Below are 14,743 nucleotides of genomic sequence, written 5' to 3' on the forward strand. Positions count from 1 at the left end.
GGCATGGTAGCGCACACCTATAGTTTCAGTCACTTAGAAGGCTGAGGCAGAAGGATCACTGGCACCCAGTAGGTTGACACTGGGGTGGCCGTGAGCATGCCACTGCACTCCAGCCTGGGAAACGGAGTGAGACTCCAACTCAAAAAAAGAAAGGAAAAAAATCAAAAAATGTAGCTATGAATTTAAAATAAATGAATGAAGCAAAAACTTCTAGTAAAGAACATTACAAAACAAAATGCATGAACTCATGGTAGAATGGTCAGATAAGACAAGGAACTAATAACTGAGATATTAGGAAAACCTGATGAAATCTGAATAAATTCCATAATTTAGTCACAGTGTTGTATCTCTGTTCATTTCTTTATTTTAGCAGTTGCACTTTGGTTATGCAAATGTTAACAGCAGGGCAAGCTGGTTAGAGGGAATATGAAAACTTTATAATATTTATGTAATTCTTCTATATGTCTAAAATCATTTCAAAGTAAAAAGTTTTTTAAGACACCTGCACGCTATTGCCACACTATTTGCAATAGCAAAAATATGAAACCAACACTACTGCCCACTGAAAGTGAACTGGATAAAGAAAATGTGTTACATATATACAATGGAGTATTACACAGTAATAAAGAAGAACAAAATCATGGACTTTGCAGAAAATTGAATGAAGTTGGAGACCATCATACTAAGTGATCTATCACAGATACAAAGAACTGAATACCACATGTTCTCACTCATAAGCGAGCCCTGAACATTAATCATAATAGCAAAAGGGAGGGATCGGCAGTCACTGGGCACTGCAAGGGGAAGGAAAGAGGAAGAGAGGGCATGTAAAAACACAAAGGTACCTGGTTCTATACCCAGGGGAGTGAGGACCAGTTGGAGGCCCCAACTTCACCTGCATGCGGTCTACTTATATAGTTAATCCTTACTTGTACCCCACACTTCTATAATAAAAAAAATTTTAACTTTAAAGAAATAAAATGTTTTTTAAAATACCACTTTCTATCTATCAAGTGTCCAGAAATTTGAAAGCACACCTTGATTATGAAACAATCAGGAAAGTGCTCTGATACCTTGACAATAGAAGTATACTGATACAACCCTTACAAGAAGCAATTTGGCAAAATGATTAAACTTACAGATATGTTCACTGAGACTTGGCAATCGTATTCCTGCTACTTTCACCTACAAATGTACCTGTAAGAGCTCAGTTACAAACTGGTATATTGAAAGTTCTTCATTGTAGCTATGTTTTTAATAACAAAAAGGAAAAAAAACATAGGGAAATGATTGAATATACTTTGGTACATCCATCTATAAATAAGAATGAAATAATGATATGAAAAGATTTATAAAATATATTGTTAGGCTTTTTTTTTTTAAAAAAAAGCAAAGTATAGTCAGATCGTAGAGTATGCTGGCTTTTATATAAAGCAAGGAGAGAAAATATACTTGCAAACAGATTTCATTTTTAAAATATGTAAGCATATTACCTACTCCATTTTTTAAACAAAAATATAACATCAGGCACCCCTTGGGGTGGTAGCAAAGAAAGGACACAGTGATGGCACATTTAAACTATGAGAATTGTTTTCTGAGGATTTTTCATATCAAAGGTAACTATGCCCTCTTAGGGATTATTTGGTTCAGTTCAAATAAGAACTAATAATCTTTTTTTTTTTTTGAGTTGGAATCTCACTCTGTCGCCCAGACTAGAGTGCAGTGGCCGCTCCCAGCCACCGCAGCCTCAACCTGCTGGGCTCCGTTGATCCTTCCGCCTCAGCCTTCCAAGTAGCTGGAACTACAGGCGCACGCTACCACACCCAGCTAATTTTTTTAATTTATTGTAGAGATGAGGTCTCGCCAAGTTGCCGAGGTGGGTCTCGAACCTGCGGGCTCAGGCAATCCACTCACCTCAGTCTCCCAAAGGTGTGGGATTACAGGCTGAACCACCGAGCCCGCTAGAACTAATAATCTTAATAACTATGGTCATCATCTTTAAAGGTGTTTTGTCTTTTCAGATTCTAATTCATTTACTTTGAAATTCAACAAAAATCTGTATGAGCTGTTTGTTTTAACCTGATTCAAAAAGAAATTTTAACTAACTAGTGTCTTCCTTCCTTCCTTTCTTTGAGTGCTATATTAATTCAATCATTCATTTATTTTTACATCTCACCTGATACTGGGGCCCCGAATCTACCAGTCATGACATCAAAGAAGTTTCCAATGTTGGTTTCAACACTGCTGAAGATAATCCCACTGTTCTGATTGCTGAAGTGGGTTGCCAGAGAAGCCATGAATGCAATCTAAGGAAAGAATTGGTGGCCAATTAACAGGTAATTTATCTTAAAGAAATAATGTTTTTATACAGGTAAGTTTATTGTAATATTGTTTGTAACAGTAAAATTGGAAATAACTTAAACATCAATCGATGGAGAAAGAAAGGAAGAAAAAATCTATGGAGAAAGAATCTATTAGAATGATAATGTAAATCAATAGTTCTGAACATATGTTTCAAAGATCACTAGTCTTTTAAACACTTTTTGAAATATTAAAATGCTATTATCAAATAATATTGGAAAATTAGGTAAAATTTTTTGTTTGTAGCTATTAAATACACATTCACATATTCAAGAATCTGAGAAACGCTGTGGTCAAAAAATATTTTAATTTTGTTAACCTTGCCTTATTTTTTCCCTAAAGATGTCTTCCCATTTTTATGGGATACAATCTTTGAATACACTTGGTAAATCCTTGATGCCAACTTAAAAGTAAAGTACATATATATTATGTTTATTATATATGTATATTCAAAATGGGAAAACGTTCTTAGTACATTGTTTACTTAAAAAGCAGGCAACTGTTATGGCCCAATGCCAGATTTTGCTAAATGTGTGGGCAAACTGAGGAAACTAACTATCTGCAAGAATATCCACAAAATTATTAACAGCGGGTCTCACTCAGTCGTAGGTTCATGGGAATTTTTTTCTTTCTTCATTACACCTATAATTTTCAAATGAGCACATATTAATTTAATGTTATCTATTTGATTTCTTTTTTAGAGACACGGCTCTCTCTGTTACCCATGGTAGAGTACCGTGGTGCTCAGTGTAGCCTCAAACTCCTGGGATCAAGAGATACTCCTTGATCCTCTAGCTAGAACGATAGGTCTGGTCACCATGCCTGGGCAATTATTTATTTATTTATTCATTTTTAGAGATGGGGGTGTCTCACTATGTTGCCCAGGATGGTTTTGAACTCCTGGCCTCAAGAAATCCTCCCATCTCAACCTTCAAACATGCTGGGATTACAGGTGTGAGCCACCACTTTGACCAGCCTAATTTTACACACAGAAAAAAATATATATATATTGATTTTAAAGGTATAAAATTGTATTTATTTACATAAAGAGGTGTTCAGGACATATTGTCATTCATGAAATAAAGGAATAATATGTATCATATGATCCCACCATATTTAAAGGTTATATGTGTGTATAAGTACACATAAATCTGAAAAGTTATTTAAACATATGTTAAGAATAATCACCTCTGGATATATCTTATTATTTTTTGCACAGCTGTTTTTGCTTTTTTTGACAATAAAAAGACCTCAGGTAAATTATCTTTATAAGGCAAAAAGGAAAGTTTCTGTTATCTAAAATTTAAGAAATGATTTGTAAAACTAGCAATGTAGCCGGGCTCAGTGGCTCAGCCTGTAATCCCACGCTTTGGGAGGCTGAGGTGAAAGGATTGCCTGAGCCCGCGGGTTCGAGACCCACCTGGGCAACTTGGCGAGACCTCATCTCTACCATAATTCAAAAAATAAATTAGCCAGGCGTGGTAGTGCATGCCTGTAGTTCCAGCTCCCTGGAAGGTTGAGGCGGAAGGATCACTGGAGCCCAGCAGGGTGACAGAGTGAGACTCCAACTCAAAACAACAACAACAAAAACTAGCAATGTACTTGAATATTAGAACAACAAAATTTTCTGGGCATGATTTTGCATTTTAGAATGTCATTTAAAAGAGTATATTTAGATTTAGGAGAGTCAGAGAAGCCACTCCTGGGACTTGTTACAAATACTTTATGTGTAACCTTTTATGGAACTTTGAAAGCTTCTGCTTAGTCAGTAAAATATCAGTGAAGAGAATTAATTTAAGAAACCTGTTCCTGGCAACAACTGACAGGCTCTGTGAGTTTGGGAAGAAAACTACCTACTTTGGTCCAAAGATAGGATATTGAGTTCCGGCTTTATTAATTCTGTATCACTTGGCAAGTCATTTAATATTTTAGCCTCAAATTTCTCTTTCTTTTAAGTGGAAAATGGGGTACTACTATTATTTCTCTTCCTCCTCCTTCTGCTACTACTGTTATTATTGTCACTACGCCTGTATACTGATGTCCAAAGACAGGACTGAAGTTCAAAACACAAAATGTTAATAATAATTCAAACAGCCTTAGGACAATTCTGTCAGTCAAGAAATGCTTTTGGGAATTGGCAGTAGTGGGAAACTACCAGTGGGGGGTGGGGGGTGGAATTGGCAGTTGAGGGAAACTGCCAGGGGAGGTTGGGCAACATAGTGAGACACCCCCATCTCTAAAAATGAATAAATAAATAAATAATTTCCCAGGCATGGTGGCCTCAACCTCGTTAACAAGGGTACCTGCATAATGAACATTTGTATACCTAACCTTGAATTGTAGCCCACATCTTTAAAAAAAATAATAATAATAAATTTTTAAAAATAAATGCTTTTGCTTGAAACCCCCATTGGAGGATGAGCTTTGAAAGTCAAAGCTAATTTCTTGTCCAAATGAGTCACTGAGTGTGAATCAGATCAATAAATTCTTAACTTGCTGGGATTATTTGTCCTTAAAGAATGTGAAGTCACCTCCTTCACAATCTTCCTAAGACCCAAACGATTGCATTGTGGCTTTAAGGTAAAATAGCTGATGGTGCAAATGTTATAATTTCCTCAGGTGTTTTCTATTAAACCGGGTACCCCAGAGCCCCTTCACCAGGGTTTAACCATTCATAGATTCTGAGTTCAAGTTTCTAGTTTTGAGATATTTATCATCCATCTTAATCTGACTGAGTGGCAACTCCCTCCTTTTCTTTGTAAATATATACAAATACATGGATCCCAAGTTGCTGAAATCATTAGACAGCATTCATTAAAAAGTTACAAAAACCCCAGCCTAGGCAACATAGCAAGATCTCATCTCAACAAAAAAATGAAATAATTACCCTGGCATGTTGGTGCATGCCTATAGTCCCAGCTACTAAGGAGGCCAAGATAGCCTGAGCCCAGTAGGTCGAGGCTGTGGTGACCCATGATCATGCCACTGCACTCCAGTCTGGGTGAGAGAGTGAGACCCCAACTCAAAAAAAAAAAAAAAAAAGTTATAAAATGCAGTTAGGATAACACATTAACTGTTCAAATTATTGTAAACTTGAAAATATTAAGATCCAGAAAAGATTAAACTTACTCATAGTCAAGCAACCACCATCTATGTCCAAATGAAAGGCAAAAATTGCCCCCAATTGATCTTGCAAACAAGAGGTACTTTATATTCTAATCCTTTAAAATCTGTCATGTTACATGCTTTTCTCTCAATTATTTTATTTTAACTACAAGTTACTATTTAGAGAAGACATTAGCTAGAAACAAACTCAATTTTTAAAATGCTAGTTGTCAATGTTGATTAAAAATATCTTAGAATAATCAATCTCAAAATATTGGCCAAGAGAAAAAAAAAGTCAACCTAGACTTTGCTATTTTTCTTGGTGACCTAACCTTCCATTTACAAGGTGAAGATACTATTGGCAACAAGAATTTTAAATGTCATATTAAAGAGAAAAAGAATACATAAGTGAACACTTGAGCTTGGAATAAAATGCATAGTTATAACCTCAAAAATGGGGAAAAAAACTAAAATGGATTTTTAAAACTGGAAATGAATATAATCTGGTCTGGAACACTAAATGGATGACTTTAGAATAAAAAGTCTCTAGCGATAAAGAAAATACTAACAAAAAAGTTTACATAAAAATTATAACACAAAATCTGAGTTGAGAGAAAACAACATATATTGTGTTAATACCCATGCATGTGATTTAAATACATAAATGTAACAAAGTTAATCAATAAAATATTATAAGTAGACACTTCACCATTCACTTTATCAAAACATTTATATATTGAAGTTGGCCAAAATCTTTTTTATTTAACATATCTTCTCATTTGGAAAACAGGAGATGTGTTTGTATTCAGAGTTGCTTTGGATTTGGTCCTTTGAAGGAGTTGTGTTTCATTCTCAAAAATATCTTTCTTCCCTAAGAGTGAAACACTGTTTGGACAGTATAGGCCTTAAGCAACATCCTGTGGTGTAGATGAAAAAATGGAGACTCAGATATACTCTAGACTGAGTATATGTTCAAGACTCAAGTCTTGAAGAAGCACTCAAACCTTCTCATTCCTGGCTGTTTGTGGCCAGGCAGGCTTAGAAGTCACATGGAGATGTGCCGAGGAAGTTTTACCTGAAGTTCCGGAGGAATCCCTGGGTAGCCCTTTTCTCCTTTGGGACCGTGCTGGCCCCGTTCCCCTCGAGGGCCCAGGTCACCTTTGTCGCCTTTCTCACCTTTGGCCCCTTCATGGCCAGTGGCTCCATTATTGCCATTGTTTCCATGGTTTCCTTAAACAACCAGACACCATCACATGAGAAAATCCAGTCTCTCAAACTCACCATCTATTTTCAGACACACTGTCCAAACTCAGTTGTAAAAGGGACAATTTGAAATAATCTTAAATACAGCCAAAGGACATCATCAAGTGGGACCTCTTTTAAATGGGCCACTAGACTCTGAAAATAGCCTTGGATAACCTAAGACTCCGAAGTCTACTTACCCTACAAAGCAGGGCTTGGATTTAAAAAAATTATATAGAAGACTAATGATCACATTATCATTTAAAATAGCAAAGATTAGAAGCACCTAAATATCCACCAATACTGGAAGGACTAAGTTTTTTAAAATGGCATGTTACTAGTAAATGAATACTTTATTACATAGTGATTTTCAAGGTATTTTAGATTTTTAAAAATATGAATAAATAGAAAGACCATGATACTATTTTTGTTTGTATATATGCATACATATATAATATCCATGGGGGTGAAAAGACTAAATTACATTAAAATGTTTGCAGTGGCTCTTTTTTTTTTTTTAGAAGTCAGGATTTATTGAGAGGACAGAAAAGTTCCCACAGTGGGAGGGGACCTGAAGGAGTTACCCCAGTTCTTTTTGAAATAGATGAAACATGGGTGATTTGGGGTCAATCTACATATTTTCCTGTCTCTTTGAAGTTTTCTACAAAGGACACATAACTGGGGAAAAGTAAACTCACTGATAAAGAAAACATAACAATGATTTTTGGAAGCAAGAGTTGGATAACAATTTCAACTCTTCACTTTGCTACTAAATTCTACACCACTTCCTTATTTTTATATTTGCTGAATTTCAGGTCCTTTTGCTGTTTATTTTGCATGGTACCTTTGATTAGGTGTCATCTCAGGCTTGCAGTTCTTCCAAATGGATGAACTTTGTGTTTATAAGTTGAAATTTAGTAACACAGCCATTTCCTGATGAAAAACATTTAACAAAGGTCAGCCGGTCCTATAACCTCAGAAGAGTTGAGACCTGAAAAAATTTCAGAATAGTCTAAATGTCCCCTACCCTACATTACTGCACCTGTGCCCTTGATGGACAATGGTATAGATTCCAAGTCACTAATCAAAGTTTAAAGTCTAACTGAATATTTTCTAATTATAATTTTGGTTTTGTTTGAGAAGCCACCCCAAAGTAGAAAAACATTAAACCATATTTTATAAATATTAACACCCAAGGAGATAAGTTAGAGAAGAGCAAATGGACTTAGGTCAAACACTGAAATGACGCCCTATCCCCAGGAATTGACCTGAGCAGTAGGAAGACAATAAGACCCCGGATAGCTTCAGGAATCCTAGGATAGAGGGGCCTGGACTGACCCAGGGTACCAGCAACTCCCAGAACAGCCCTAAGCCTGAAGGTACAGGCAGAATAAACAAAGGTGGATGAACTATGGGTCTAGAGGGTCTCAATGTCACTCCGAAGCATTCTCCATGCCACACTGTGGTGCTGGAGTCTAAAAATGTTTCAATGGTCCAAGAGAGAATGAGAGTCAACTGAGAGACAGCTGAACATGTAGAGAACCTGAGACTGGGGGAAGAAGCATTTAGCTGGACCTAGAGTCACACATAAGATTGCACGGCTCAGTGAGAATCTGTTGCTGTAACCCAGACTAGTAAGCTCTCCACTCCCTGCTCTGCCTCATAAATCCCTGAAACCTAGATGTAGTGTACCGTAGAAAACATGCTGTGACAGAAATACTGGAACTAAGAATTTGTACCAATTAAGATCTAGTAGTTTCAGACTCAATGCTGGTGAAGAGACTCTCAGCCTATAAACTTATGGTAACTCAGGAGGCCTAGAGCTTAGTGGAGTCTGTAGAGAATAAATACTATGGAGTTTATGAGGTCCAACAATTAGGCTTGTGAACCATACTAGAAAAAGTGCTACATAGACCTCATTGCTGAGTATCACTGTAGTTACCTTTGAGGGCACTCCCCTTGGGAAGCTATCGATGCCAGCACCTAGTCTACCCATCGAAGCAATTTGGGAACTTTTTTTCTGGAATGGCCATCAGGGCTATCATTGTTATTTGTTGAGGTCTGACAATTAAGTTCACGAACTTGCCACCGTGTACTTACATTGACTAGCACTGTACAAATAACTGTATTGGAACACCCTCCCTACCCACCTAAGCTGGCCCCCAATTACTTTTTTCTTTACCCAAAGATAAAGGAAATATTTAAAGGAAGACATTTGATAACATTCAGGACATCAAGGGTAATACAACGATAGCTCTGATGGTCATTCCAGAAAAAGAGTTCTAAAATTGCTTTGATGGATGGACTAGGAGCTGGCATTAGTGCATAGTTTCCCAAGGGGAGTACTTTGAAGGTGACCATATTGATATTCAGCAATGAGGTATGTGGCACGTTTTCTGGGATGAGTTCGTGAACTTAATTGTCATATTAAGTATATTGTTCTACCTAAACTGGCTTAATAAACCCAGCTCCCCTGCCCTACCAAAAACAACTCTCTGGCTTTTGGGTTTTCCATGCATATCCTTGGGATCACACAGAGTGATCTCGTTATTTCAGTTTGCCCTTGGCTTCTATGTTGACACAGTCTACAATTAGACTAACAATATATCTCGGTCATCCTTACCTGGAATGCCAGGAGGGCCTGGCGGGCCGGGGGGGCCTTGGTAGCCTCGAAAGTTATAGTCTCCATGACAACACTTGCTGCAGTCTGGGGGCAGTCCTCCAGTTGGTGGTGACTTTAAAAAGATAGAAAGAGAAGTGTCTATTCATGTCTTTCGCCCACTTTTTTTTTTTTTTTTTTTATGACCCAGCAATTCCCTGGAGGAACTGAAATCATTCTACAAAAAAGATATCTGCACACGTATGTTTGTTGCAGCTCTATTCACAATAGCAAAAACATGGAACCAACCAACCATGCTGCCCGTCGAAGGTGGACTGGATAAAGAAAATGTGGTAATATACATAATGGAATATTGTGCAGCCATAAAAGAAGGACAAATATATGGACTTTGCAGCAACTTGGATGGATTTGGAGTTGATCATATTCAGTGATCTATCACAGAAACAAAAAACAGAATTCCATTTGTTCTCACTCATAAATGGACCTTGAACAATTATAATGCTATAAGAAAGCATTTGGCAGTAATGGGAAACTGTCAGGGGAGGGGAGTGGGAGTGGCAGTTGAGGGAAACTGCTAGGGGAGGGAGGCATATACCTCATCAACAAGGGTACCTGCATAATCAATGTTTGTATACCTAATCCTGAATTGTACCCCACATCTTTATAATAAAAAAATTTAAAAAAAAAAAAAGATAGAAAGAGAAGCTTCAGGAAAAAAAGGTTCTTGTGAGCTGTTAGAATGTTTAAATTTCTTCTGGGCATTGGACCTTAGGTAAGTTTAATTTCTTTTACTTTTTTTTTTTTTTTTTGAGTTGGAGTCTCAATCTGTCGCCCAGAGTGGAGTGCAGCGGCTGCTCCCAGCCACCGCAGCCTCCACCTGCTGGGCTCCGGCGATCCTTCCGCCTCAGCCTTCTATGTAGCTGGAACTACAGGCGCGTGCTGCCATGCCCGGCTAATTTTTTTGATTTATTGTAGAGTTGAGGTCTCACCAAGTTGCCCAGTTGGGTCTCGAACCCGCGGGCTCAGGCAGTTCACTCACCTCAGCCTCCCAAAGCGTGGAATTACAGGCTGAGCCACCGAGCCCAGCTGGTAAGTTTAATTTCAAGCAACCCACAACAATATCAGAAAAGACAAGGTGGGATGGGGACATCAATGGCATAAGTGTCAGGGAAAAGCCAATATGAGTCAATGATCAAAGGAAAAGGCAACAAGAAAGTCAATAGACGAACACATCTTTTGGAATGGCATGTAGATGGAAGTGTTATTCCTGCTCTACTGTGAAAGCAAAAGAAGAAACTCCTCCAGAAGTGAACCTGGAAGTCTTTCTTCTCTTTCCCAGCTACCTCAGAGGTAGCTAGATTCAGTAGATAACTCAAATCATAAGAATTATACACTTCAAACACAGTTATTAAGCACTCACTCTAGTCATAATATTGTACTGAGAGTTGGGTTGCAAGTTGTTAGAAACTCTGAATTATAAAACTAGTTTTTCAAACAGCCACAACATACTTACATTGCCTTAGGAAATTAAGGAAATAAATTATTTTTAGTTCAATATATTTATCTATTTATTTAAATTGAAAAATTAGAAATTGTGTCTATTTATGGTATACACCATGTTGTTTTGAAATGTGTGTGCATTGTAAAATGGCTAAATCAAGCTAATTAACATATGCATTACTTTAGATACTTAGTGTGGTAAGAATACTTAAAATTTATTCACTGATTATGGTTATGTGGCTAGGGTTAAGGTTAGGTTATGGTAAGGGTAAGTGGGCTTATTTAGGGCTAGAATGAGGGTTAGGGCTAGTGCTAAGGTTAGGGTTGGGTTAGGGTTGCACAGATTTGAGAAATTTATCTTTTTTGTTAAAAAATATGTATATATATAGTTGGAGTCTCACTCCGTTGCCCAGGTTGGAGTGCAGTGGCGCACTCACAGCCACCCCAGCATTGACCTGCTGGGCTCCAGCGATCCTTCTATCTCAGCCTTCCAAGTAGCTGGAACTATAGGCGCATGCTACCACATCTAGCTAATTTTTTTTTTTTAATTGTAGAGATGAGGTCTCGCCAAGTTGCCCAGGCTGGTCTCAAACCCACGGGCTCAGGCAATCCACTTGCCTCGGCTTCTCAAAATGCTGGGATTACAGGCTGAGCCACCGAGCCCAGCCTTCCTAAGTATTTAACATGATTTTGATTTCACATATTCCATTTCAAATGTAAGATGACTATTCCACTGTTTGAACCAATCTTTAATGAGTACTTAATGGATAACAAATATGCTCACATATGACACTAAGTTAAATGCTTATTTATACAAATTTCAGAAGGAGGGCCAAGATGGCCGACTGAAGACACAGCATGATTGTGCCTTCAGCAAAGAATTATAATTAGAGGAGTAGACCTAGGACTTTGAGAGTCAGCCTGACAACCCATCTAAAACTTATTGAGGATACAGAAAATGGACAGTTCCAAGCCCCAGTCACCCGTAGAAGCAGTGCCCTCAGGAGATCAGAAGAGCACTCTTGGAGAAGAAAGGAGTAAGTAAATGCAATAGCTTTTTTATTTATTTATTTTTTTTAACACACTTCACACTAGCCTCTGCAGTTTCAGCCAAAAGAGAGACAGTACAGGCCTGTCCCCTGCACCCCTCCCATACCAGCCAGGTAGAGAGAACTGCCCAGCATTGGGCCAAAGGCACTAATAGTATCCACATGGAACCCGAGGAGCCCGAGTTTCCAGTGAGCACCAGCCCTGGTGCCCACCAACCCTGCCTCCACAGAGAGGCTCTGTGGGAAACACACTGTGAGGGGGGTCTGAACTGTGTGGGCACTCCCCCTTCCTCCCTCTCCAGCCCTGAGCAAGCAGCTTGTCCTCAGGAAGCCATCATCACTGCCATAGCCCCTACAATGGAGGTGAGAACTGGGAGGCGGTGCACCTCTACAGAGCGCTATGGCAGCTGCCCACCCACCTGCTGATTGAGGGAAAAATACCAACTCTCCACTAACAAGACAACTGCTTTCCTTCTACTCCTGAGCAAAAGGGTCAGTCTTGTCTGGAAGGGAGGAGGCCACTCCATGCTCCCAAGAGCACCTGTGCATGGGCCCCTTCAGGTTGCCTCCTAATCCTGCTGATAAGACACATGAGTTGGGGAAGGAGCTACTGAGCTACTAGAAAGCCAGGGCCTCTGCATCTGTGCTGGAGGGAGGAGAAAGCCTCTGAACTAGAGGAAAGAACTTGCTCCATCCCCGCCAGACTGCACTAGTAAAGCAATGTCAGATGGTTTCCCCCTAGTTCGCCCCCCCTTCCTGCCACCTTTGCACCTCCCACAGGCAGACCAGAGAAGAGAGGTCAGGCTAAAAATAAACAAACAAACAAAACCTGCCACACCAATAGTAGCACATGTTGTTAATAAAAAATAATAAAAATAACAAATAAAAAGAGAAAAATCTGCCCTTACAGATGAGGAAGAACCAAAAAAAAAAAAAACTCTAGCAATCCCCAAATCTTAATGAGTCAACACCCACAAAGAAGTCTCCCAGATCCTAAGCAATGGAACCCATCCAGAATGACATGTCCCAGATGACATACATAAAATTCTGACTATAGCCGGGCTCGGTGGCTCAGCCTGTAATCCCGCACTTTGGGAGGCTGAGGTGAGTGGATTGCCTGAGCCCGCGGGTTCGAGACCCGCCTGGGGCAGTGAGACCTCATCTCTACAATAAATCAAAAAATTAGCCGGGCGTGGTAGCGCGTGCCTGTAGTTCCAGCTACTTGGAAGGCTGAAGTGGAAGGATCACTGGAGCCCAGCAGGTCGAGGCTGCAGTGGCCGGGAGTGGCCACTGCACTCCAATCTGGGCAACTGAGTGAGACTCCAACTCAAAAAAAAAAAATTCTGACTATGGATGGCAAAGACACTCAATGAGATCCACAAGAAGGTGGACACACAAATCACCCAGGCCATGAAAACAGCGCAGGAAGTGAAAGCTGACCTGATCATTCTAAGAAAGAAGCAGATTGAACTTCTGGACATGAAGAATTCTCTCCTAGAATTTCAAAACACAATAACAAGCCTCAACAGCAGAACTGTTGAGGCAGATGAAAGAATCTCAGAGTTTGTGGATTGAATTATTGAACTAACTCAGTTTGACAAAAACAAAAAGAAAAATCTTAGGAAGAATAAACAAAGCCTATGAGAGGTCTGGGATTTATGTAAAGAGACCAAATATATGACTGAATAAAATTTCTGAGAGGGAAGGGGAAAATAGAACACCCTGGAACAAACCTTCCAACTTTTCATCCAAGAAAACTTCCTTAACTTGCTGGAGAGGCTTCCATGTAGACACAAGAGATTCCAAGAATTCATATGAGGTATTACACAAGAAGACAATCCCCAAAGCACATAATAATCTGTCTCACCAAGGTGAGTATGAAAGAAAAAAACCCTAAAGGCAGATAGAGAGAAGGAATAGACTATCTATCAAGGAAGACCCATAAGAATTACAGTAGACATCTCAGCAGAAACTTTACAAGCCAGAAAGGACTATGGTCTCATCTTTAACATTCTTAAAGAAAAAACAATCCCAGCCAATAATTTCCAACCTTGCCATGCTAATCCTTCCCAGACATCCAATCCCTAAGAGAATATGGCACTTCCAAACCAGCCCATCAGGAAATGTTTAAGAAAGTTTTAAGCACAGAAATGGAAAAGCAGTTCCACCCATAGGTAAGCACAGAGTTTACAGACCCTACAAATCAACCACAAAGCCTGGAATGGCAAAGCAGCTTCTTAATAGCAACATGACAGGAATGAACTGTTACATATCAATAATTAACTTAAACATGAATAGACTGAAGGCATAGAGTAGCAAATTGGATAAAGAAGCATGATCCATCTTTCTGCTGCCTTCAGGAAGCTCATCTCACTGCAAATGGCATCCACAAGCTCAAGGTAAAGGGCTGAAGAAAGATTTTCCAGGAAAATGAAAAACAAAAAAGAACAGGTGTAGCTATTCTTCTATCAGACAAAACAGACATTAAACCAACAAAAGTTAAAAAGGACAGTAAAAGACACTATATAATGTGAAGAGGCTCAATCCACCAGCAAGAAACATCCAACTTGAATGTATTTGCACCCAACATAGGAGCACCTGTATTTATAAAACAATTGCTAATTAAACGATGTGAGGACATAGACAGTCATACAATTATAGTTGGTGACTTTAACACCCTGCTAACAACTTTAGACCAATCACTAAGGCAAAAAACTAACAAAGAAATCTGGAACATTAACTCAATTCTTTTTTTTTATTTTTATTTTTTTTTGAGTTGGAGTCTCACTCTGTCGCCCAGACTGGAGTGCAGTGGCCACTCCCGGCCACTGCAGCCTCGGCCTGCTGGGCTCCGGCGATCCTTCCA

General features: G+C 39.0%; 1 protein-coding gene across 2 annotated transcripts in view; it reads right to left on the reverse strand.

Moving 5' to 3' along the window:
- The window catches only part of C1QTNF3 (C1q and TNF related 3), a 35,853-nt gene that overhangs the window by 10,449 nt on the left and 10,661 nt on the right, over positions 1-14,743 (reverse strand). For both annotated transcript variants that reach the window (XM_008060636.2, XM_008060637.2), the window contains exons 2-4: positions 9,332-9,443; positions 6,542-6,696; positions 2,177-2,306 (exon numbers count right to left, since the gene is read on the reverse strand). In XM_008060636.2, the coding sequence (XP_008058827.2) occupies positions 2,177-2,306; positions 6,542-6,696; positions 9,332-9,443 (397 nt within the window). The remainder of the gene's footprint in view (positions 1-2,176; positions 2,307-6,541; positions 6,697-9,331; positions 9,444-14,743) is intronic.

Source organism: Carlito syrichta, unplaced genomic scaffold (assembly GCF_000164805.1).
Source record: "Carlito syrichta isolate Samal-C Ts95f unplaced genomic scaffold, Tarsius_syrichta-2.0.1 Scaffold304682, whole genome shotgun sequence".
NCBI lineage: Eukaryota > Metazoa > Chordata > Mammalia > Primates > Tarsiidae > Carlito > Carlito syrichta.